General features: G+C 39.7%; 1 protein-coding gene across 1 annotated transcript; it reads right to left on the minus strand.

Moving 5' to 3' along the window:
* Positions 1-72: 72 nt before the first annotated feature.
* Positions 73-27,079, minus strand: LOC129768715 (polycomb group protein Psc). Its single transcript, XM_055770532.1, has 5 exons — positions 25,834-27,079; positions 25,021-25,111; positions 12,096-12,296; positions 4,991-5,204; positions 73-4,867 (listed from the first exon to the last, which is right to left on the minus strand). Exons 1-5 carry the CDS (start codon positions 26,024-26,026, stop codon positions 1,316-1,318), a joined length of 4,251 nt encoding a protein of 1,416 aa, XP_055626507.1. The 5' UTR covers positions 26,027-27,079; the 3' UTR covers positions 73-1,315.
* Positions 27,080-27,722: the final 643 nt, after the last annotated feature.

Raw genomic sequence — 27,722 nt, forward strand, 5'->3', positions numbered from 1 at the left:
TAGTAATGAAATCATGTTCAGGAATTTCGGATGACACAATTGAATTGCTCGACATAAACATTCGATTCACAGTTCTTTTATTATTTTCAAATTGTTTTCAGATATATGCATATATGTACAGTTAAATATAGTTTCTTTCTTCTTCTGACTTATTTCCTCATCTGCGATATAAATTATATTATAATTGAGTCCCTATCGAAGATTTCTGCAAAACGAATACGTAACGTAATGAGTAAAAACAAAAATAAATATAACATAATGCCAGAATCAACAGACTTTAGTGTGGTTGCAACAACGATTTTACGTCTAAGTGCTCAATTAACATCTCCGTTACGACGATTGAATCACACAATTACAACTAAACCTAAAGATAATATAATACAATTCTTATTGTACATCATCAACTGCTTTAAAAACGACCGGCGGAACACAGCAAACTCGTCCTTATCTTTAACTTTCGCTCGGGCCTTCCTTGTCCGTTACTCATTCCTCCGGCCCTAATCTTCAAGCTTCAAAAACTCACAGTTGCCTACTCTGAGCCTACTCTGCTGGCTGCAATCCGCCAAAAACGGAGAATGTGAAACGAAACGCTAACAAAGCTCTTGGCGATGTCGAAGCCCGAAGGTGACTCGCTCATATTTTCCTTCGTAATTTTCTCCAACAGACGAGAATGCACGACTTTGGGCGGCAGCGCCGTAAACAAACGATAAATAATGCTCTCTTCGTACGTGTGAGATTATTGCCGAGCGAACGGAAAAAAGCATGAATGGAAAAAAAAGTGACGAGAAGATGTGAAATGGGGAGAATTAACTCAACGTTAATGAAAAAGCAGGAAGAAAAAAAAACAAATCTCTTCAAACTTCACTTCTCTCATTCTCTCGTTCATTCGTATTTATCTTACAAAATTTCAGTTCCTTTCAGCTGCAGCACCACTTGTGCTAGATGTTTCATACCCGTGCCTTTCGACAGCACCTTTTTGTCGCACACACAAACTTTCTCACCGCTGTACACATATTTACAAAACCATCACACACACACATATAAAACATCAAAATATAATCAACAAAAACGTATAAGCGTATACATCATGAAGTGTGTTTAGTCTTTCTGCCCTAATCATGTGCTCTTCCTCATCTCTCGCGACGAAATGAGGTTTTGATTTTCCCCGAATACATTCGTCAAATGACATTAACGAACACGATGGTTTGGACCCCCGGCTTAAACCTATCATATGCCTATGGAATATTTATCACAAACGTCTCCCCCCGAGAGGGTGTCCGTCACCGCACCGCGGCGAAACGGTTTTCAGCAAATCTCATTTCTCCATGCTCTCGCTGCCGGCGGCTTTGGTCATTCGGCTCCAGTGCTGCAGATAGTAGGGGATCAGCAGCGGGTGTAACCCCATTTGGGGCACCATCATGCCGCTGTTGTTCAGTTTGGCCATTTCATTGAGGAAAATGGCTTTCTGAGCGTTGCTCAGGTTGTTGTTCATCATTAGCATATTCATCGCATCCTTGGAACTGTCCGCCGCCGTCATTGCTGATGCTGATGGTGACGCTGCTGGTGGCAGGGCCAACGTCGGGGTCGAAAGATCTAGCGCGTTGCTGTTCTTCGTGGATTTTTGAGCCGCTTTCTTCGGCTTTGGTTCCGCCGCCGCTTTCTTGGGCTGATGATAGTTGCTGTATCCGGCGGAACTTTCCGGTTTCATTTGCAGACCGAACATTGGTCCCATAGCAGTGAGTGCGTTGTGCGGTGAAGGTTGTGGTAGAGCGGAGGACACCATTGGCGGTGTCATGGCTTTGGGCTGACCGGGGGAACCGGCCGAGCGGGGCACAGGTGGGGACATACTTTTACGGTTGGAGATCAGTGCGGTCGGAGTGCCCGTGGGCGGGAAGTACGTTCCCGTTGGTTTCGGCGCAATCGGAATGTGTTTGGAGCCGCCGCCGGTTGCCGCCTTGGGGGGTGAAGGAACAACAGGCCTTGGGTTTTGCCCAACAACGCTGTTCTTGTTTATGAGATCCAGCTCAGGGTAAGAGTTGAGCTTCACAATGCCATTGCTCAGGACGGTTGCATTCGGGAGTTTAAATGTGCCGCTGCCGCCATTCGGCGAGGAAGAGGATGGCGAGGCGAACACGGGGGAATGTTGCTGCTGCTTTTCTGGCTTGTTGCCATTTTTGTTCTGCTTCTGGGGCTGTTTTTCCTTCTCCACCGAACTGAACTGGACGAATTTCTGATGGAAAGATGCGGCGTTTTTGTCCATCGCCTCGAGACTGGATTTTTTCGCTGACGAATCGGGTTTAGGTTTGCTGTCCGCTTTGGCCAAACTTGGGCTCTTGGCCGCGCTTGGCTGCTTCTGGGTCGCCGCTTCCTGAGTGTTGGCCACCGTTTTCGGGGGTGTGCTTCGATCCGCTTCGGTGATGGAAATTTCCGGCAGCTTTAGGATTTCAATGTAATTCTTATCATCGTCTGGCAAGGTTTTGCGGGCCTTCTCCCGGGCAGCTTCGTCCTCCTCCGTCGCCAGGGTGATGGAGAGCGACTGGGGGATGTTGATCTGATTGAGGAGGGATTGGAGTTTGGGTTGTTTCTCCGGAGGCTCCTGCTTGTTTTCGGGACTGGGACAGGGCCGCTTTTTCTCCTTCGTGACTTCCGGCTTCTTTTCCACCGTTGCCGCCGCCGCCGCTGTCGCAAGCGATGGGGGTGACGTGTTGCTGGTTTTACGTTCGCTTGCCATGTTCTTGAGGAAGTTTGCGTATGCCATCGGATTGGCGTATTTGTACTGCTTGGTGGAAATGTTGAAGTTGGGGTTGTACTGTGGCGAGTCCGGGGAATAGCTGGGGGAGTTTGAGTACGAAGGAATTGGGGTGCGGGATCCAGCTGGGGCTTTGTTGGTGTTCATCAGAGCATAGTTCAAATAGTTCACAGGTCGATTCTTGTTTGGCTTCGGCTTTGACGTTGAAGACAGCGCAGCTGGCACGGCAAAGTTATCGTTGTCCGAGGAAGACGGACCGTAGACTTTGATGTTTTTCTTCGATGCATCTTCCGGCTTGATTTGGCTGATCTCGGTATCCTTATTGTGAGACATGTTGAAGGTCGGGTTCGATTGGGGTCCTCCCCGGGGAAGCGAATGTTTCTGTCGGTTATTCCTTGCATGGTCGACTTCCTTCGGAAGCAGTGGAGGTAGTTTCTTCGCTGGCTGCATAGGCTTCTGGAACGAAGGCACGATTGGACGCTTGTTTGGTTCAACTGAAGGCTTCGGGGCAATCATCACTGGTTGGGCCGGTTTCGGGGCCGGGATATTCGAAGTTGACACTACCGGTGGAGGTAGAACAATGGGTGCTTTGAAGTCGAAAGACTCCGGCTTTGGCTCCTGTTTCGTAGGATCCTTGAGCGCGGATTCCGCTTTAACAGACAAGGGTTGCGACTGAGACAGGTTGCCATTGGTAGATGGCGGTGGACTTTCAAGCTCCTGTTTCACAACCTTCAGTGAAGCTGCAGACGACGAAATTTGTTCCGAGGTGGACTTAATATTCTCCTGAACAGTTCTTTCGACCAACGCTTTCATTTCGTCGTCCGAAAGTTTTTGTTTCTTCACTAAACTACGACCAGATGCGGGCTCCTTAGCCTTTCGTTTTCCCTGTTTACCCTCACCGCCCTGAGCGGTGTTCATTTGCGCCAATGAATTCGGAGGAGATGATGAGTTTGACCGAGGGGAAGTCGAAGGAGATCGTGAGCCGTTGCCCTGAACAGCCTTGATTGGGGTCAACTCGAAAGAGTTCAAAAACTGCGATTTCTCATCTTCCAGAGACAGTTCTGGTTTGTGCTTGGGCGACGATGAAGCCAATGGTGACACTATCTTCAGGGTAGATGTCGAGAGTTCAGGACTTCTCTGGTCAATTTTCAACACAATCGAGGGTTGCACTTTATCAAAATCTGGATTTCGTTTCGGAGATTTCGCTTTCTTCGCAATTTTCTCAAGTTTATGAGCGTCTTTCTTCGCTTTCTTACTTTCCACCACCTCGTTGTTCGTCGTTTTATTCTTCTTTTTCGAACACTCACTGACACTGTTGAGTTCTACTTTGTACGGCACTTTCTTGCTGCTTTTGCCCACTTTCTTAACACTGACTAGTCCGTCTTTTACTTTCTCTATCTTAATCTTGAGATCACTGGTTGACTTTATCTTATTCACACTCTTGTCCTTATCTTCCGACTTCTTCTTCTTCACTTTATCCACTTTGTCCGACTTGTGCTTGCTGCTAGCATCCGATTGGGGACTCTGCAGGATGCTAACGTAAGTGTTTTTGTTCATTTCAATTTTCAACTTGATCGATTCATTCTTCTTGACTTTCGGCTGTTCGACTGCACTATTGTTTCCACTAATGCTAGCTTCTTTCCCCTCACCACCGTTACCACGAATCTGTGAACCATGCTGCTGCTGGGGCTGATTCCCAAGCATCGCCACGTTCGGCTTCACATCAACCGGGGAGGAATCATTCCCACCAGCACCCTCACCTCGCACAGGCGTCGCACTCTTAGCGCTGGTGGCGATTGTGTGTGTGCCTTCTTCCGCCGCGGGGATTGCCACTGTCGGCGTCGTTTCGGAAGCCGGTGCATCACCGGTGCACGCTTTGCCCCCCTCGCATTCAATCAAACTTGGCTCTTCCCGCTTGATGTCACTCGGCTTGATAAGTTCCACCACATCATGCGCCTCCTTGCTGTCGGTGTCCTCTTCTTTGATGAGCGCCAGCGAACTGCTGCTGCGCCCAGTGCTGGTGGTGATACTCGGAGATCTCCGCAGAGGCACCTCCGGCAGCTCCACCGATTTCATCTCGTGGGTACGAATGCGATAGAAGAACTTCATCTCTGCATCCTGCGTTTCGGATGGGATGGAATGGAGAAGACAGATAGAAAATCGAATTGTTAGAAAACTTGTTCAGAGCCAAACACACGGTGGAGGAAAACGGAGAGCTTCTCCAACAAAACTGCTACTTGCCTTTTTCCAGGTGTAGATGTACGCTACATCCATCAGGGTGTAATGATCCGGGAGGGTGATCGTTTGCACCTTGTACATGATTTCCACGTAGTAAAGATGTGTCGGAATGCAGTACTTGCGGATGATGAACTTCTTCAGAGTGGCGATTGGGCAGATTGCCACGCAGCGGAGAAATTTCGGCCGCTCGAATTCTTTATTGTTCTTGGCGAGCTCCCTGTGAGAAACAAGACGAAGGGGGAAAACAATCGAAAAGAGCGAAAATTAATATCACATCTTGAAGGGGACTACGACGACGATGACGATGGACACTCTTATCGATGTCCGATAATCATTCGATTGATCGATTAATACTAACTACGAAAAACAATAATCGAACGATTTCTACGCAACCATTAATCGGAACGAACGAACAATTTGCGTGGATTAATCGATCCAAAATTCAGAGAAAAAAACCCATACGACCACTGTAATTTCATTTTTTGATATTTGTTTTGATTACTTTAAGTTCACGAAATAGTGATGTCTCATTCAACCTCATCATAACATTTTTATCTGCATGTCTTTTGTCAACGGTTTGCTTGAAGAATGCATGAAAATCGAGGAAAAAATCGCTGTCAAATGTATTCAAAATGCATGAAAAGTCTCTCTGGTACTTTATTTTTGAGTACGAGCCAAAACATATTTTTCACACGGGAAATGTTGATTTGCACGATACAATACTCTATGCTAAATTTTAACCTCAATCGGACTTCAATTATTAGTGCCGCAGACGTCAAAACTTGAGTTTCTTGAAAATCGAAAAATCACCCGAGGGGGGAGAACATGAAATCGGAGTTGAAAAAGTGCCAAATGTCTTAAAATTATATGGAGCGTCAAGAAATATTGTGTGGTCACAAATTGATTTTTTGGCATTCGGTCGTTTTCCCGTCTGAAAAGCAAAGAGGTTTTGGAGGTAGGACTACGTCTTTCATTTCTGTGCCGGGTGTAAGTTCAAAATTTCGAAAACCAGAGTGTCACACTTGAAATGCAAGATTTTGACCGTAATACCTCTTTGTCGGCTGGAAGGAGTGGTATAATAATAATTTCATTCGGAAGATAAAATGTCCAAGAGCATATGTCAATTATCGACACGAAAACTTGTTTCAATAGCTTAAAACAGACTATTTAAATCACACAAATCTGTATATAAACTGGCGCCCACACGGAAATCCAGGGCTATGGAGTCGTGCCTGATTTTGAATTATTAAATTTTTTTTTCCAGCAGGAGTCGGAGTCGGCACCAATAATTGTGGGGAGTCGGCGTCAGAGTCGGAGTCGGGATTTTTTCTCCAACTCTACAGCTCTTGATTGCGATGTGACTGGAGATTGATGACATATACTCGCCTAAGCACAATGCTCTTCTCTCCTAATCCCATTTCTTTTCTGCCGCTAGACTGGACTGAAATCAAAGTACATGAGGAAATCCTCAGCAGATAGGGTAACTCGCCAAATGTTGAACGCTTAAGCTGGGTATGTTCATATATTCTTGATTTCTTCGTGATAACACATGAAATTAATGAAAACTCCCCAGCATCACTTGCTAGCAATCATTAAGCGTCATTTCTTGTTATTTTTATTATATTGGACCATTTGCATTGTTCAAGAAAAAATATTTTTTCAATGATGTTCTGGCACCCAAATGTTGAACACATATCCATCCATTCAACCAAATGTTGAACGATCCTCGCTAGATGTTGAACAGTTAGTTTCTTACCTCAACAACATTCGTTCGTGAGACTAAGGCGTGTGTCACATCAAATTGCATCACGGAAAAAACGCTGTAGAAATTTAATTTTTAGGAATTATATCTTCAGCTGTCGCTTATAATCAGATAAGAGTGTATAGATCACGTTGGCCATGCTTCACTGTCGTAAATTTGAAAAAATGTCGTCGAACGAAAAAGAGCGTCGTGAATTAATCCTATGCACTCATTTCGAGAATCCGGAGTTGTCACATCGGGACATCGGTAAGATGCTGGGAATCGTCCAATCCACGGTCAGCAGAGTACTAAAACGATACTTCGAGAATCTAACCATCGACCGGAAGGTGAAGAACGGCAAAAATGGATGCTCCGTCAGTGAAAAAGATCACAAGCGCGTAGTTAAGCAGTTTAGACGTGATCCGAGAAGTTCGGTCCGGGATGTCGCCAATAAGCTGAATTTGTCAAGTTCATTCGTCCAGCGGACCAAGCAGCGGGAGGGCCTGCGTACATACAAGGTTCAGAAGGCTCCTAACCGCGGCGAAAGGCAAAACATGGTGGGGAAGACGCGAGCCCGGAAGCTGTACACTGAAATGCTGACGAAGCCGCATTGCCTGGTAATGGACGACGAAACCTACGTCAAAGCGGACTTTCGTCAGGTGCCGGGCCTGTTGTTCTTCTCCGCAGAGGACAAATTCAGCGTTCCGGAGGAGATTCGCAAGCAAAAACTATCCAAGTTTGCCAAAAAGTACATGGTGTGGCAAGCGATCTGCTCTTGCGGAAAGCGGAGCGGCCCCTTTGTGATGACCGGCACGGTAAACGGGCAGGTTTACCTTAACGAGTGCCTACAGAAGCGCTTACTACCACTATTGAAGCAGCACGCGGGCCCGACCATCTTCTGGCCGGATCTCCCTTCGTGCCACTATTCAAAGGACGTGTTGGAGTGGTACGAAGCCAACGGGGTCACCTTCGTGCCAAAGGAAATGAACCCGCCCAACGCGCCGGAGCCTCGTCCAATAGAGAAATATTGGGCGATTATGAAGCAGGCCCTCCGGAAGAACCCAAAAGTTGTCAAATCGGAGGCGGCCTTCAAGAGAAAATGGATTTCTGTTAAAAAAAACTACAACCTGACGTTGTACAGAACCTTATGGACGGGGTAAAGAGGAAGGTGCAAGCATACGGGCTTGGGCTCGAAGTATGAATAAAAAGAAAATGCCAAAAGTTGTTTAATAGTTTTTATTTTACTGTCTTAAATTTTCAAAAGGATCGGTCTACTGGGCGAATTTCTACAGCGTTTTTTCCGTGATGTAATTTGATGTGACACACCCTTTATACTGGTTTCCATGCCAAAGTTTTCTATCATGATAGTTCTCCGGCTTGCACTTGTAAATATCATACATTAAGGTAAACTTTGTATTTAACTTTTTTATCTCTACCCTCAATTGTTTCGTGGCTTCCCAAAACATTGCTAGAAAATTTCAATAAACCAGATTGTTTAACGAATTTATGAAATTACAACGAAATTAAGTTTGAGGAACAACATTGCTTTTTTGAGAATAATGTGTATGTAGATGTATCCCCAGTGTTATTAATGTAGGAATACGTTTCAGAGTGTAAACTTACTCAAGAGAATACTTTTGAATCCACAGTCAATATGAAAAGATTTTTTATGTAATTTGTTCGTCTGATTCAATGTTGAATAAACTTAAAAGATGGGACTATGGTGAATATATCTATAGCCGTACTAAATATCATTAAAATTAGGGAAAATTCTAAAAAAAAGTCTTCCTCTGCTGATATGCTTTCCTCATTTGTTCAGTAAAGATTTATTTCAAAGCATGGATGATGAGTTCAGTGGAAATTTGAATATTGATTTCTCTGCAAATCTCTGTAGTGATGCTGTAGGTTTTTCGGAAAAAATATAAACGTTCAAAAAGTCAGGCGAAACACTAGCATTTCCGCTTATGCGAAGATTTATACCATGCTTATTAATTCTTTTACATATCCGGTCTTCGCCCGAAGGAAGGAAGATATAGAATTATGGATATAAAATTAAATTTCCGCTTCGATTGAAAATGATGTTTTTTGTTTCCCCAAAAATCGATATAAACTTTTCGGACAACCCAATATGAGCTATCCTGATTTATCCTGATTTTTATTTTCATTCTCCCTGATTTTTTCAAATTATAGTTGGCAACCCTGCTTCAGGTAAATAATTTTCCTTCTGCTTTCTTCCGTACTCTTTTCATATACCTCTCCACTAACGAACTTAGTGACAAAAAGACCTTACCTAGTATAATATACCCGCCTTGCGTGAGACAAACCGATTATGTAAAAAAAACCTAATGACGAAAACAGGGATGCCAGATATGGGTATATTGAATATCATTTTGTTTCATTATTCCCTTCGAAGTTTTTCAATTTTCAACAATTTCCAAGCAATATGTAAAACAAAAATGAGTATAGTCTCATATTCAAAATTGTGTATGGTCACACATATTAAATTGTTTACAAAAGTGGACGTTTCAGTTACATCGGATTGTTGTTTTCGGTATATTTCTTTTTGTTGATTTGCACATAACTAAATTTCAACTGCAGTTTTATTTACACTAGCACACATAACAAAATCGTTATATCATGTACTTAAAAAATATTCTGGCTCCCCTTCTAATGGAAAAAAACAATTTGAGGTTATGAGAGTGTTCGACAAATGGAATATGAGATGAAAAATTACAAAATCCAAAAATTTATTATTCATATAATATTTTAGTTTAACAGGACTCCGGATGACTGAAGAAGTGTTATCGTTAATTAAAAGTTAAGTAAAAGAAGTTAAAACATTCTATCGGGCGTTGTTGAAAAATAGTGACAGTGAAATATTCCTTTTTTATTCTAAAGCTTATTTTGAGGACACACTTTCTTATTTCTATTTTTTGAAAATTGCAGTGCCAAATGATCATTGATTACACAATATTTTCAATCGCATTTTTCAAAGATAAGGGTTATGTAAATGTTATCAATAGGTCAACATAACATTTGTAACTTTCAAACGCAGATGTTTTTGATGATAATGTTTGGAAAACAACAATTGAAATTGATTTCTAACTAGAACTTCTCAGAGTGTTCAACATTTGGAATGTCTTCAACAATTTGCGAGGTACCCTATATGCAAACTGTGAGTACTTTTTCACACTCTTGCATTTTTGATAAACGGTATATGTGTTCCCGAACACGGACGCATAATTAAGACCTTCCGGTTCTATCCAGGACGACCAAGTTCAAAAGGATTGAATATCATGTGTATCACTGTATAAATACAGTAGAACCCCGATTATCCACGGAATAGTTTGACATCGTCACCTCGGATAACGAAAATCGCAGAAAACGCAATAGAGGGCTCAAAATAAAGTGCCAACGCTAAAAAAAGATATTTCATCATGTTTTGTCAATACTCTGCATGGTCGTGTACCAGACGACCACAAGACAGAAAATGTGAAAGTCATGCTAAAAAAAAAGATCAAAAGCATAACTCTCTGGCAAACTTCGGAAAGCTCTATAGAATTGCTATAGAACTCGCTTCAGCGGATAATCCGCACCGCGGATTGTTATCAAAAATGCGTATTTAACTAAAATGTAAATGTTATGCGAACAGAAATCGCAGCATCACTAGTAACTCGAATAATTTCGAACCAATACAAGCACAGGTCGAACTCGATTATATACAATTTCGGACTCGATTATATACAGTTTGAATTTTTTTTTTCAGTTCAAATTTGACTTATTTCATGAAAAAAGGGAACTGTTATATGTACAGTGGGGTAAACATCTTTATTTTTGACTATTTTGCTTGAATTTTCGCCAGGAATTGTTTATATCGATATTGCAGTAAAATTAAGAAAGATAGAAGTTGGATGTCAAAGAACAAATTGTAGAGCGGTTCGAGATCTTTAATCAAATTGATAGAAACAATCAAGTTTAATCTGAATTTTAGGATAAAATTAATAACAACACATTGAGAATTACAAACTTTAAAGCTTTCACTTCCAAAATGTTACTTAAATCCACCAATTTAGATGTTCCACTATTATATCCTGTACTAAATTATCTCATCTTTGGAATGGAAGCAACAGAATTGTCTTCCGTAGCATACTTTTTAATGTATGGCCAGTTTAAGGCAACACTCCGAAAGTCCGAAACAAAACAAGTTCTATAACTCTGTCATTGATGAAATTCAAACATATGCGTAGAGGGGTTTTTCATCAAATATGATTGTTTATCATCTCCTGAGAGATTCTGAATAAATTAATTTTATTCATGTGATAAAGGTGTTTTCTGACTTTAAGGGGATGAATCAAAAATTAAATTAATCTTGTATATTCAAAAAAACAAAAAATCTATATATATATATATATATATATATATATATATATATATATATATATATATATATATATATATATATATATATATATATATAAAAATGGATTTCTGTCTGTCTGTCTGTCTGTCTGTCTGATTCTTATGGACTCGGAAACTACTGAACCGATCAACATGAAAATTGGTATGTAGGGGTTTTTGGGACCGGCGGAGGCTTTCGTGATAGTATTTGAAAGTGGTTGAAAAATCTTGAACGAGAATTGTGTCTGAAAGTAATCTGATATTATAATGATGAGTTTTGTTAGGAATACTAGGAATTTTATAGTAAAAGGTAAATTCAACGGTGTCGAATAGAAGATCAATCAATGAACAGTTCTGCGATTGGACCCATGAACTTGCTCATAGTAAGAAAACGTGAATGTTTGAAGGTATTGATAACAACAAACAAATTTTGGGCGGGACGAAGTTTGCCGGGTCAGCTAGTATGTGCATAAAAAAAACGAATAAATTTTATTTTTATTCGATTATACACAGTGGAAGAAACCCGATATAATCGAGTCCGCCCTGTAATAACAAGTAATAACGGTAGAAAATTGCTATACAATTGATAATATTCAAAAAATAAACAGCTGAAAAATATTCGATTAGTTGATGAACGATTAATTCCAAAAGTCGGACATCACTAGACACACTTCGAATCGCACGAATGGCGGAACCTACGGAACGAACGAAAGCGGAAGAAGGGGATAATTATCGGGAGCGGAAACTTTTAACGAACGAATTGAGCGGAGTGGAAATAAATTATCGGCGTAATTTATTCGAACGAAAGAGTGCCACGATGGTGGTGATGGGGATGTGCAAAGGCATCTTCTCCGTCGTCTCCGTCTATCGGAGAGCCGCAGAGCCGACTGCGGATATTTCACCCCAGGGAGAGATATGCTAGGAAATTAATGAGGCGACAATTGATTCTTGATAGCATGATTAACTTACTTTTCGGCGTATTCCAAGGATAGCGGGATTTTCTCGCTAGGGCTGAAGATGAGGTGCTCGGTGTCTTCACCCCGTTGCTCCGGTGTCGCAAGCGCCGCCTTCTCCGGATGCTGCCGGTAGAAGGCCCGCTTGCGGTGCAGTTCCTCTTCGTACAGACTTGGGACCAGCTTGTAGACGATGGCTTGCAGCGTAGCGTCGCGTCTGGAAAGTGAATTGATGAAATTAGATATTTTTTCCAATTTTTGATTGCCTTTTCAAAATTCTAACAACAATGTTATCCTTCGTGGTCCCTCTCTATATAAAATAAATAATTCGTTGCAAGATAAACACACGAAACAAGTGGTAGCAGCGCTCAAATTATTTATAGTAGCGTGCGCGGGACATATGTTGTCCTGGGCTCAAACGTGTAGAAAAATTATAATTACTTCTCATTCTCTCCATTCCATACCACTGCTGCCGTAGCGCATTAAGCGCACAAGTTTGAACCGCTGCTCGAATGTTAATTACGTTTTGAAAAGGAGGGAAACTAGACCACTGCTGCTGCTGCGGCTCTACGAAGCCGACCCGGGCCTATATACCGTAATGTATTGTTTACGACTTTACCACCTCTCACGCTGTTTCGATGCCTTTTTTTTGCCTTGTGTTTCCATCCATCACTTCTCTCGCAGCGGTTTGTTCTTCCCATTCCTCCACTATTTCGTCGTCATTCCGGGGCATCGATGTCATGCATTTTTGTTTCACACGCGCATTTTAATGCTAATGATCGGTGCCGGAAAATTTTACGCCGCATACTTTTGAATACCTTTACCAGTTCGAAAAACTAGCGCGCGCACTTTGGTGGATGATCACCGTCATCAGCCGTTTAGGAGGAAATAAGATATTCTTGCGATAGCGAACCGACAGGCAACACATTGACGCATATCCTGCTCGCCCAATAGCCGCGTCTAAATGCAGCGCGTTCCGAATGCCGCTCCACAATCGTCGAATAGCACACAAAACGGCAGTGACGAGAAACTGACTACCGAAAGAAAAACGGCACAATTTTCCCCTCTTTATTGATTTTTCGACACATCTGTGCAGAATGTTCACATATATCTCTGACGGGATGGCTTGGCGGGATGGGAACCCATTTCTGCTGACTCTGTCTCCCGTGTTCGCCTCATCCCCTTGGCATCTCGCTCTCACGCCTCGCTGCAACACCGGATAGGCTCACCGTGAAGCATTCGTCGTCAGCTCGGAGAAGAGCTGTTGCTTGACCGCATTTCGAAAGTGTCGGGGAAAATAGGTTATTTTTTGTCTCCTCTGGGGATGGTCACCGAGAGAACTGATGCACAATTTTGGCGCATTTTAAATGACTATGAATGATTGAACAGCGAATCCGATTCGTTTACAAGTTACTTTCGCAAGGAAATCACAGAAAAACAAAACTTAGAAATCGCATATGAAGGGAGTATTCTCAGGTAATCGGATTTATCAATTCAAGAGCATTCATTTATTTTGTTAAAAGGAATCTCCTCGAGACTTTCTAAAACACCATCGAGTGATTTATGTCTTCTGTAAAGATCCTTTAGAGTCCCAAATGTTTTGGCGATATACGATCAATTGATACAAATTATGCTCGATCTTTGCCGCCGATCACAAATGGCTAGTTTCACGATTTAATCGATTCTCTATATGTATATTTCAGAACATACACACAATATTGCAGTGTCAAAATCTCCTTGATTTCCGATAGTTACGAAGCGAGCGAAAGCAAATGTGTTGGTAAGCGCAAAATCCGAGGGAGGAATCGTCCGATTTGAGCCGTCTTAATTTTGTTATTTCCGTTTTTGCCCGTAGATCAATGTTACGGAGAGAAAAATCGGAAAATTTTCGGAAACCAAAAATACGGAAAATTGAATTCCCATATGTTTTGAAAGTACATCATGGCGAAATACCGCACTCTTGTATCTTCTCTTTTATATCAATAAAAATGGAAGGCCAAATGTGTTGGTAAGCACAAAACCCACAAAAGGATTCCGATTAGAGCTGTCTTTATTTTGTTGTATTTGTCTCTGTCCGTAGATTGAGGTAACGGTGAGAAACTTTTTCAATTTATTTTAAATCTTGAGGGAAAGTTCGAGAACAAATTCTCATATGTTTTACAATGACATTTTTGTTAGACCAACTGGATTTCGCGTCTGCAGAATTAAGATTCGGTTTCCGTTGGAGTGAAGCGGAAATGGCATTGGATTCGCAGATGGAATAACGCGCTTTGAAAACAAAATGTTATAATGAATAATAGTAAAAGCAAAATTGTAGAAGGCCAACTGAAAGATCTATCAGTGAAGTTCTGCGATTGAACCCACGAACGGTTTCATAGAAGTAAACGTGCAAAAGTATTCATATCTAAAAATCTATTTCGGGCGGGACGAAGTTCGGCTGGTCAGCTAGTTAAAAATAAAACTAATGAACCCTTCGAAATAGCTTGATTTTATGTTCCAGATACTATGGAAATGGGAATTTCTATCTTTACAAATATCCACCTCTACATAACTCTCTCTATACAATTCGATATTTCTACAAAACTCATTTTCTACAAATCTCTATCTCTACAAATATTCAAATCAGCAAATCTTTATCTCAACAAATGTCTGTCTCTGCAAATCTCTATTTCTATAAATCTCTATCTATACAAATCTTTATTTCTACAAATCTCTATCTCTTCAAATCTCTATCCCTACAAAACCCTATATCTCCAAATCTCTATAACTACAAATATCTAGCTTTATAAATCTCTATCTCTGAAAATTTCCGCCTCTAAAACATTATCTATTTTTACAAATATCTATCTCAACAAATCTCAAACCCCACAATCCACTATCTCTACAATTCTCTATTTCTACAAATCTCTATATCTACAAATATCTATTCCTAAAAATCTCTATCTCAACAAATCCCTATCTCTACAAATCTATATTTTTACAAATTTCTATGTCTACAAGTCTCTATCTCTACAAATCCGTATCGCTTCAAATCTCCATCTCTTCAAATCTCTATCTCTACAAATATTTAGCTTTATAAATCTCTATATCTGAAAATCTCCGTCTCCAAAACTCTACTTTTGCAAATATCTCTTCGAATCTCCAGCTTAGAGATTTGAATAGAGAGATTGTTTTGGTGAGGAATGACGAATTTTTTCGTTTAACACATTTTGATCTGGATTATAATACAGCATGCTGCGTTTCGATCGCACCTGAAGAAAACAGTGTGTGATTATAATAGTTCACACACTGTTCTCTTCAGGTTTTCGCATGCTGAATCCCGAATAAGGGAATCAATTTTAGGCTCGTTTTGAGCCCTTTATGCATTGTAAGTATTTCTGAATCCGAATTCCAGATAGATCGTCCCGGAACTAACTAGTTCCTGACCGAAAAGAAAGTAATATGGTAAAGACCGGGTTGCTGAGTGCCGAGTATGCTTTAGCTATATTGTATCCCAAATGAACGGGTATCTAAACGAATATCTTTCGATCGAGATAAGTCCGAATACATGCATTCATTGTTTTACTCAACCTCTCCATAGGATTGAGTTGGAAGGAATGATATGATATCTCTTGAGTAAATATCCGATATCTTTCGACAAAAATGTGTACACATAATGCGTAATAATGCATTCCGGCATCGAATAGCGTAAAGCCACATTTCCTACGATTAGCTTACTAACAAATAAGTGGATATTTCTCTAACAGGGACACCAGTAAGCAGTGTTTCTAAAATGAATATACAATCAGTATCAAATGATAATTATTTTGTTTAGATCGAGGATAAGGCTGTATGAAGTATCGAGTAATGATCTGCCACAGTTATGATGTGGTTCGTTGTTACGTCGTTTAAAGTAATTGGGAACGGTTCACTGGACTCGCATTACTGGAAAATTGTACATTTATGTACTAATAGTACCTTTTTCGGATCAATGCCAGAGTTTGCATAATCGGAAGTGGAAACACAGGCCTTACACTCGATCTGGTAATCCAGAACACTACAGATAATTATCTGATAATTTTGGATCAAACACACCAGCTGTCTCTGCCCAGATAGTTTCTGAGCAGAGTTCCAGATTGATGAAGAGTAGACTGGCTACCCGATGGTTATTGAAGAAATGAGATCGAATATAGTCAAATGCGCTTGATCTATACTGTTTATGTTTATTGCGACTGAACTGTTTTTAACATTTCGTGCCCTATTTATATGATTGGTCCCATAATCATCTGAATAGCGTAGAATTGCGATTGATTCCTTGGTCGGGTTCCTTCTCGAATATTCGCTATAAACAATACGCTTTGTATAGCGGGTTCTTTTCCATGCGTTCCCTGTTCCGTGACAATTGGGATGCTATTGTTTACATGTTGTGATTATCGTTTTGTGTTGTCTTCAATGCTAGTGTTGTTTATTATGTGTTGTACAAATACTGTTTTATGTTTGATTCCCAATGAAACGGTGAGTGTCGATTAATAAACAGATATGTATATGCACTAATTATTATTCTTTTCCAAGAGCGAATTCTGGTCTGGAAATGCTGATTTGAATGGATTTAGTGTTTTTAGTGTTAAGAGATGTTTGTTGTTTTGGAACTTGAAAGTTTTGTTTAAATTTAAATGAAGTGTTGGAAATTAAATTGCGTGTTTTCCTTTGATCTCGTCCGGGTCGCGACACCAGCAGTAGCCGTATTGATCACATAGCAATATATATTGAAGGCTTCACTTACACCATTGCACTATGGTCCAGGAGGTGCATTTAAGTGGAAATTAGCATCTAGAGCTCGACAGTGATTTTCTAGACAAAAACTGTCTCCGACAAAGTTGTTACATATAACAGAGCGCTCATTTTTATGTTATCAAAAATAGGGTGACCAAAATTTACGATGAAATAAAAAATCTAACTTTCTTATCTTTATAGATAGAGGTAAACATAGTTTGACAATATTGTAGCTCTGGTTATTTTAAGTAACTTTGTGGAACAATATTTCTTTCTATCTCTTCAAATAACCGATATAACGCTTTTTTTCTAGGTTGAGTTAGGGTTACCATGAAAAAAAAGGTTTTTTTGCTCTAACTTTTATATGTAAAATTCTACATCAAAACTGTCTTTGAATGATCTTTAGAGCTTTCCAATCCACGCATTTTACATAACTAGAGCTAAGCATTTGATTTTGTAGTTTTTTTATTTGTATGATTTTTATTTATTACTATGAATTTAATTTCCATTATAACAACCAAAACATGTTAATATGTACATAAGGAAGATTATAAAAATAAATTTGAATAAAACAATAGGAACAACAAAAGTTTGGTAAAATAATGTCATCAATCAACTCATCGCCAGTAAAATATGTCAATATATTACTAAAAAATAACACGTCGAGCCCCGAGTTGTTCTTCATACGGTTTCTATTCAGGAAGCATTTGATAATTTGTCGGTCCCCGTTTTTCTTTTTATACAATAAATATATTTTATTGTAGAAAAAGAAAATAGTCAGAAATTTTTCTCGTAATAATTGTATAACGTCTTCTATATTTCGTACACCGTAAAAAGGAAATCAACAATGTGTCTTCTTTGAACCTCCATGTTGAGTGGCTATAAGACTGAACTGAAGTGATGCTGCTTTAAAGTTTACGCTTACTATATGCATTTAAAAATTGCAACTTGTTCATTTATATGCAAAAACTCATAATTTCAAATTTAATTTACTCAAATACAAAAAATAACACTCTTTTGGAAGTTACACCTTATGTAGAATCAAATGTGCTCTTTAAAATGCCATCAATCATTTTTTATTATGTTTGCCCCAAAAAGAACAACTAGCAAATGAAAAGGTCGTGTTTTCGGGGAAAAAACATCAATAACTTTGAGTAGAATTAAGATACATACAAGTTATGCACCGTAAAATGCGTGGATTGGAAAGCTCTAAAGATCATTCAAAGACAGTTTTGATGTAGAATTTTACATATAAAAGTTAGAGCAAAAAAACCTTTTTTTTCATGGTAACCCTAACTCAACCTTGAGAAAAAGCGCTATATCGGTTATTTGAAGAGATAGAAAGAAATATTGTTCCACAAAGCTACTTAAAATAACCAGGGCTACAATATTGTTGAACTATGTTTACCTCTAAATATAGAGATAAGAAAGTTAGATTTTTCATTTCATCGAAAATTTTGGTCACCCTATTTTTGATAACATAAAACTGAGCGCTCTATTATATGTAACAACTTTGTCGAAGACAGTTTTTGTCTAGAGAATCACTGTCGAGCTCTAGATGCTAATTTCCACTTAAATGCACCTCCTGGACCAGAGTGCATTGAAAGTGAAGCAACTTTTGTTATTGTGGAAAAACTCACGAAACAATCGAACGATTACTGTTAAATTTTGACACGTATCCATTGAATGATGGTGCTTTGTAATAGTCAAGTAGATTTTTGCAAGAGGCGCCTTCTAGATGTCAACCTTATGAACTTTTCAGCCGAACTGTTAAATCTACAAGAAGTTGACATAGACGGACACCTTCGCGAGGCTCTCTTATTTTTAACAAAATCATGCTGTTTGTCACTGAAACTCTTCATATACCTTCAATTTCAAATCAAAATTTCTTAAAAAATTATCATCATGTTTGAATTAACTTCCTATGATTGAAAGGGAGAAGCGATTCTTTTACATAATATGATACAGGGACGTTGACTTGAGCATAACCGTCGATGAATGATTGAAAAACTTATCTAAGGATAGCTTCAGTTTGGTCATATCTTGTATATTAAAACGGAACGATCAGCTATTCTAGTAAAAACCGATTTGGGAAAGAGGAACATTCGAACGTTTATTTTCGTCTTCTTCTCAGATGGCACTCAATATTACTAGAGACACTCTACCCTTTCAACATAGTCTTTCCTGCGATATTTTTAGATGGATTTCGATGCCGATTAACACGACTTGATTGTATCTTGAGTAGCAAATTCGAGAAGACTCGTGTACTTTGTATTTTGTTACAAAGTACAACATTCGAACATAATCGTAATGGAATAGAACAAAGAATGCTCGTCGCTCTCTCCAGACACTGTTCGATCTCTGTTATTAGAATTTGAGATACATTTAAAAATCACTAAAAAAAATCATATTCCTCCTCTCAGATCTCCAATCAAGAGAGTCAACCGTTGCCACACTGTTTTTTCTGCAATTTGAGGAAGAATATACGATTGATAAAACATTTCTAATTATTATCGAACTTAGAAATTCCAATTACATCCTCTGATTCTGCTTATTCATAGGGAAATTTTGCCATTTGTGTAGAAAGGGAAGACTTCGAAAGATTGTGCACCTACTCAGCTGATTGATGCTGATGCAGAGAATAAAACGAGAGAAGGGAAGAAACACCTCAAAAAGTAATGGAGCTATGTGTATGCAAGGCTTCGGGGATATCATCCTCCTCCATAACGTAACAACATGACGGCTACAATTGTCTGTAAATGATACTAAATTTAAGATAACGCGAGAACAAAACATGGGATTTGAAAAAAAAACGTATTTCGCAAATTTATGTGAAACGACAAAAACTTTTGAGAATTGTGTTTAGCCTTTTCGAAAGTTATACGAACAAATTATCTCAAAATCTACTTCATCTTCCTCATTCGAAAAACCACAACTCGAAATCCTGCTGTCTGATTAAAGTATGGTGGAACACAAAAATAACATTTGAAATACACTTTCCATCTCGAGAGTGGTTAGTCTCAAGATGAAACGTTTTATATCGTTCTTATTCCAGAGTTGCAAATAGATTCTATATTTTGATGGAAACTTCTGCAGGGTCGCATCGAATGTTTGTTGAAGTTTGCGGCCAATATGCGCTCTCTTGGTAAATCGATTTGGGTGGTTCAATGAAAAATTTGTTTCTTGACGCAAGAAACGAAAAGACGAAGATCTCGGTAAAAAAATTAAAACGGGGCGTTGAAAGCACTGATTGAAGTTGACACTACAACTCAGCAACAATTCGCAGATCAATTGAGTGTGGCTCGAGAAGATTTTGAACTCAATTGGATTTTTCCAAAAGATGAATGGTGACTGAAGTGGGAAAATCTAGAAACTAGATTCTCTGTAGCCTCCCAGCTGCGTGTTTTGTCAGCTATCGCTTCATCCCGCGGCAATTTTGAACAAACACCCGCCATAATCAATATATCCGTCAAAACCATAACACCACCCGTCAACGTCTCTCTCCAGATAATCTTTTCTTCCTCTTCCAGGTAATAATGAAATATTGAAAGCAATAAAAGCGACGAGGCGACAATTAACTTATCCCATCCCTTTCGGCTACCATATATATTTCTATTTCTAGCGCCCTTTCACCGACTAAGGAAGCCCATAATACATCATCGCCTCCTCACAGCGAATCGTGTTTCTATTCTCGATTTCGGCTCAGTTTCCGTTCCCTTAGGCCTACTCTTTTCCCGTGGGCTTCTCGCCGACGTCAAAGCCGACGACAACGATGCTGATGATGCCGAGATGATACCACACACAGGATCCGCTGCTATTCCAACAACCCAATCGAATCAGCTGTTGTGAGCTGAAGGTGGTGGCGGCGGTGGCGGTGGTTACGATAGCAGCACCGGTACCGGCAATGGAACTCTGCAAGTATTAGTGCCCGGCACTTTTAGAGCACACAAGACGGACGAAAGAATCACGCTCCGATGACTGGCATGACTATGATGATCTGATGCTTGTTGCTGCTGCTGATAGCTCCCGTGACTTCGGAAAGGTATACGCAGCAGCAGCAGCGCGCGTAAATACAAACACATGCACATACACATACGCAAACGTGTACCGTGTGTCTCTGGGTTTTTCGGGAAGATACTCGAACGAAGGAGCGCACATTGTTTCGAGCTGAATTTCCCGGTATTTTGGATTTTTTCTTTTCTTAGATCCTTCTTTCATCTCCGTCTGTCATGCTTCTTCGCAATGATTAGGGAACGACGTTATGAGCGCGGTCAAACGAGATCTAACACGTTTGTTTGTAATGTTTGTAATGTAGTGTCCGCGGCAATAAAATGTTTTGCTAAGAGTTCTGTTTGTCCATCATGTCGCGCAATTGTTTAATTACACTGTCAATGTCAACAAGATGCGAGTTATTTCGACATGCGGTGCGCCACATGGTGCAGTCCATCCTCCTCCTTCTCCTCCTCCTGCTCATCTATTGGAAGAGATAGCTCCTCTCTTTGAGGGTGCCACGCACATATTGTCATGACAAATTTATGTTTACGGTTACGCGCTAACGGTGACAGCAGTTGTATGGGTGTGAGCCTCCCAAACACAGGAGAGATAGGCACAATTATTGCGCATCAGAGGTGCCAGATTTGTTTTCGCGTGAATCTTGGAATATATCAAATAAAAATTCGTATTTTGCGTAAATCAAACCGACTAAAAGCTTCTCTGCAGAGTAGCTTTAACTCTTTTTGATCGGATTAATTTTCCTTGAAAGAGATCTTCTTCATTTATCCACACTGACAATCTTTCGTTGAAACCGAGTTCCGTTTTCTATTATTCATGAAGGCTCCGTAGTATTTCGTGATCAGGTTCAATAGATAAAATTACATAAATTACAATGTTATAATCACAAAGAATATTTGATTGTGATTAGTTTTGTGGAAATAAAATACTGCGCAATTTCAGATATAACATATTATTTTTTTCCCTCTTTCAGATGTGAAAACTATATAAATATTGACAATGGCTGAATCAAGTTGATAAATTCACAGTTCCTGCATATGAGAACTATCTTGGAGTGTCCGGAAGTAGAATAAACGTGATTCATTTTTAAGCTTTTTCTTTATTTGCATTATTTTCTCAGTTCAAGAGCAAAATCCAGACATCCCACCAATCGTTTACATTTTGCGTTAGTTTGCCTATTACATGCTTGAATGCAGCATTTAGTATGATTCTTTGCTGTGGAGACTGAGAGTAGACAAACGACCGAGAGAGTTAAACACGAGTATTAGTGAAAAAAAAACCTCTGCTCTGCTATATAGGACTGTTTGCTGGAAATTTATGAAAAGACGGAATGAAGCATGGCGGCGCTTAAAAGCTAAAAAAAATAGAAATTTCGTAGAAATGTAACAAGTCCAACTAAAAATTGTTTTGAACATTTGACAAAAATATGGTGTTCGATAAAGTGGTTGAACAATCAATGAACTTTCTAAGAAAAATGAAATTTTGAATACACTGTGCAAAAACTTGATCATAAATTTTAATTTATATAAAAAAAAATTTGTATGCCCAAAAACTATATACTTTCATTAGAATACTATTTTAAAATACCAAAGTTGGGCAGTGTCATCATCTCGTACTCACCAAAATGAATATAATTTTTAAAAATAACGCGAATCGTTTAAGAAAAATAATATAAAACATAGATTATACATGCAAATCTGCATTAACAATTAGGAAAAAATGTATGAAGACTATCCGTTTCCGAGATAAACTGGTAATCTGGCGTGGAATGATTGCTCCGTAGTCAATTTTGGCTAGATTTTTCTAAATGTGAGAAGAATATGGTTTCAATTTTGTTTAATTTTTTAAGAACTACACTTTCATCAACCAAAATTTTGAAACAGAATAGAGCGGAAAAGTGGTAAAATTAGTCCAATAAAAATGATTACTTAAAAAATGATGATACTCGACAAACGAATAAAAAACCCGGATAACATTGATAGGCAGAGGTGATTTTTCTGTTTTCAAAAAACTCAAATTTTAACGTCTGAGTTGAGTTTTTTGAAAACAGAAGTTCGAATAAGCTAATATTTTGCATAGGGTATATTATCGTGCAAATCAACATTTCGTAGCAAGTTCCGAATGAAAAATCGAGATAACTATTTTTGTTGGCACCCAAAACCATACTTTTCGGTTCATACTCCGAAAAAAAAACCCAGAATGTCAATTTTTGCAATTTTAAGACATTTGGCATTAATTTTTTTTATTTTTCGAAAAAGCCCGATTTCCCTTACACCCCCCTTGGGTGATTTTCCGATTTTCAAAAAACTCAAACTTTGACTGCTTTGCGCCACTCTCCCTCCGATTGAGCTGAAATTCGGCATAGGGTGTTTTTTCGAGGTGGTGAACATTTTGTATAGGGTAACTTTTTGAAATTTAAGGGGCGATTTTTTCATACGGCCATACATTTATTGGCACCCTACTCCATGCTGACAAACGTTCTCCTCTCCATTCTTAATTTCTCGGCACAAACATCAGTAACTTTTCTGTACATTTTCTAGGGTTTTCCCACCGTATTGTGGGTGAATCTTCAGAAATTGATCGAATATTGTTGAATAAGATTGTAGTCATCGATATCTTTTACGGGAAGGAGAATTTTTACAATTTTTATTTTTTTATTTGAATTTTTATGTGTATATGAACACTATTGCGTTAGTCATAAATTATGCCAATTTATCCAAATCCACGACAAAAAAAATTAACCCCAGATGGGTTGGATCACAACCCCAGATGTGTTGTTGTGCGCTTCCACATTACTTTTTCTCTCTAAATACAGTAGAACGTGCTCTTTTGTTTTGGTCATGGCTTTCACATGATATGTTCTATGGTGTCCACGACCATAAAAATAGTTTAATTATTTCTGTATTGATAAAATATAATTTTGTTACTGAAATATATATTTTTTTTTGTGTTTGCACCTCGTTTTTATTCGTTTATTGCGTTATTCGCGGTTTTCATTACACGCGGTGATCTTGCCAGACTATTCTGCGGATAATCTGAGTTCTACTGTAACTCTTAATCCATTCGAATATTATTCCTTTAATGCCGAAATCAGCTATCATGCGATTTATGCTATCTGTTAGGAATAGATAGTTTGTAGAGCTGTGTGAATTAACAGGTTCGAAAGAACTGAAGTTCCTTGCTGTATTGTTTAAACAGGGTCGATAATGTGTTCGTAAAGATGGGAGTAAGCAAGACGCTTAAAAAGTTTCGGCGTAACAAAATGAATCAAAAGCACAGAGCAATCAGGGGTTCAACAAGTTCATCCTTGAGATCTGTTAGAGATTTTGCGGGGACCCTATCTTATTCTACTGACATGCCCTAGTCTAGATCCGACAAACCTTGTATAACTTCATGATGCGATAAATCCACCAAGTCAGCGGTTCTGCCGTTCGATGAGTCTATGATACTCGGGTAGTCGTTTCCTGTCTACTAGCCGAAGGTCGGCCACCATAATTTCTCGCCTCCGGAATTTCACTGTTCTTTCGTCTGCTATTCACAAACTTCCGAAAAAAAATCGGGGTTTTTTCTTAACCTATTCTGGATCCCAGCAATGTGCACTCGATACGATTTTGTGTGTAACAATTTGATTGATCGCAAAAGTTGTTTATAAGGAACAACTTTTCCAAGGACCGATTCTAATGCATTTTTTCAGCTCTTTTCGTAGGTTTCGAGAACCTTGGTGATAATCGATAAGAAACATGATTTTGGTAATGCCTTTAAAAAAAATTAGTCGCAATCGGAATCACCCATCATCACTCACATAATAATTGGGTGGCTGACGCTTTTCAAAGATACAAACAAAATCGGACAGATCGGGTCAAAAACGACTTATTTGATTCCATAGCAATTCTTTGATTTGTATGTTATATGTGTTGCAGATTTTTGAACCATTTTGAAATTCAGATCAAGTGTTTTTCAAAAATCAACAACATTTTATACAGTACTATCAGTGAAGAAAAATGCAAGTGAAACAACATATTCTGTAAATAGTAAGTTTTCAAAATTCGGTAAGTTTTATCTACAAATCCATGTTTCTGCAAAAATTAAATATATTTCCGTAAAGCTGGCATCTCTGCACACGAGGGATAACGAATATTGCATGCGAGTGAAAGAGACAGACTGAGAGCACTACTTACTTGATGTTCGGTTTTGCTTTGTTTATCATCATCTCGCACTGAGGACAGTATTGCTCGGTCCGCAAATGTTTCATAATGCAGCTATGGCAAACTGGAAAAATACGGAGAGGAAAAAAAACATAAGAAAGACAAACATTAATAAGAATGATGACGACGATGACGATAATGATGATGATGTAGGCTGTTTTCAACTTCAGCATTGTTTGGCGAGTCCTTGTCCCAGATACATTGCGTTATGTATCTACAGCCTTCCACCCCTTCTTCCTTGAGTGCTCCTCGTGGGTGAAGAGGGAGCAGAAACTTCTCAGCGCTAATAAGCAAATCAAATTATTCATCCATAATAAATTCGTTTGAGGATGGCAGAAGCGCCCGAGGGAAGCATGATAAATGATGCAAGATAACACACACCGCGCGCGTCGAGAAAATTTCGTGCTTGCAAAAACCGAGCTGTGTCCCCTCGCAAACATTGCGATTTGGCAATAAGGCCCGACTCGCTAGTTAAAAAAAAGGTCTACTAGAGTTTTGCCGAAATAAGAATTATTATAATTCTATCCCTTCTTGTCGTTAGGGACTCTCGTTAAGGCTCGCTGGAAAAGAGGTTATTGTTATTCTGTTTGCCTCCCTAGGCAGCATGAGAGAATAAAACATAAAAGCCTGGAAACATCAGGAGAGCGTAGAAATATATACAAGACAGAGGAATTGATCCTTGAAAGGGAACACACAAATAAATAGTCGTGTCGGCAGGATGTCTTGGACAAGGACCCATGCTGACGGGATTCAGGAATGTTTGTACGAAGGAAATTTGATACTAACATGAGTGAAGACATTCTACGATAGTAGTTGCGTCGATGAGGTATCCTTTGCATAGGTTACACGTGATGCAGGGATTGACCGAGCTGAGAAGAATCTGGCTCGGCTTGTAAGGTGATTCCGGACCGTTGACAACCGTGGTTGTCTTGGTCATCTTCGCTACCTCACCAGTCATTGTCATTCTGTTATTCCGCATAGCAGTCAACAATATCCTGGCGATAAACACGGGTGACAGTTGGTGTGATATTCAAAATAATCCTTCGGTATCCATGGTGTGTAATCCAGTGCGCGTAATCCAAAATAACGACTTATCCAATCATCAGCGTAATCCAACCGTTAAAAATAATCCAAGTGAACACGCACTGCAGGAATTTCACGTTTTTTACTATTTCAAAATTTCCCCTTGCACTTATTTCTCCATCACAAAATCAAATTTCCGTTTCACTTCTTCGTCGCTTCTTTTCCAAAACAAAATAAAAGTAATCACTCAGCGCAGCAACCCCAATTTCAATAACACCGTAAAACACTTATTTCACCAACACAGCCATCCACATTCAGTCGGGATCATTCGCGCTCTTTGCAGCCAAATACCAGTTGTCGAAAACAGGCGCGCATACACACACACGCACACACTTTCACGGCAACCGAAAGGTTGATGAAGTGCACGAAATCGAGCGCGCGTAACGAACAACTTTTATGCTGAGGTCTTCACTCTTCTTTCCCTTTGTGGCTGTCTTCTTTTTCCGAGAACTGGTTCATTCTCTCTTTGCACTCTCTTTTTGATGTATATATTCTCTTCGTTTTCTCTCTCGCACTTGGTATCAGATAAAACGACAAACGACGCACGAAACTGACCCGTTCACGGTCGACGACCAAATGATGACGACGCGAGAATCATTCACAGTTGGTACCACTTGGCTTGCTAGGCTTACAAACACGGGCACTGTGCGCGTGTGCGTGCGTACTTTGTGGTGGCAGCACCTACACAAACGCACGCGCGGCACTTTATGTTAGCTACGGTTTCAAACGCAGTAGGCTGTCGAATTATTTTAAGGCCTTTTGAAATGTGTTCGCGTTTACGGTTGATGATTATCAATTACTAACAGTTCATAATACTTTCACTGATTCACTAAATTCACTAATGATCATTAGCTCATTAGCACACCTCTCACTGTTCTGATATTCGGGGTTTTGGTGAAAATCGCCTTCAAATCACTATATTTCGAAACACGACCAACGTGAACGCTGTCTCAATTGAAACTGATGTGCTATATACTGCCGCGCCAGGCGGAACAAGCGGCAACAGCTGTATCTACATAAGCCATAGGAACCCTCGCTGTATATAACCAGATTGCACGTCTCTACGCGAATATACACCACTACACACATGACAGCATCGAAAGCGCCTGCCAGCGTTCGTTGCTTCTCGTTCGCTCGCTTACTCATTCACGGCGAGTGTCGGTCTCGTAAGGAGCCAACGCGAAGGAGCTTGAAATTCGATCCCCCTCTAACGGTTTGGTCTCGCTGTCTCGCTCTCGCCCGCTGCTTTGCATTCACTCACACCCTCTACGGAACACATTTTTGTGCCGAGAGGTTATTCGACTTCTCCCTCTTCGGCCTCTCGAGAGACGCTCGCACATAAGCTTGCCCTGCGTTTATGTAATCGCACTCTGTACGAGGTTTGAATGCCACATAGCGTTGGGGACAACTTTTGTTTCGCTCGTGTTCTGTAAATTTCCGTTCACCGAGAGCATTTTGAAATAAAATGAAAATGCTTGGCGATGTTGCTCGCGATTCATGATTATATTAATGCTGTTCATGTTTCAGGATCTACAGGAGATCTCCTGTGAGACTAGAGTAATAAAGTAAAAAGCAGCAACAATTATTACAAC

The sequence above is a fragment of the Toxorhynchites rutilus genome, chromosome 2, assembly GCF_029784135.1.
Source record: "Toxorhynchites rutilus septentrionalis strain SRP chromosome 2, ASM2978413v1, whole genome shotgun sequence".
Taxonomy (NCBI): Eukaryota; Metazoa; Arthropoda; class Insecta; order Diptera; family Culicidae; genus Toxorhynchites; species Toxorhynchites rutilus.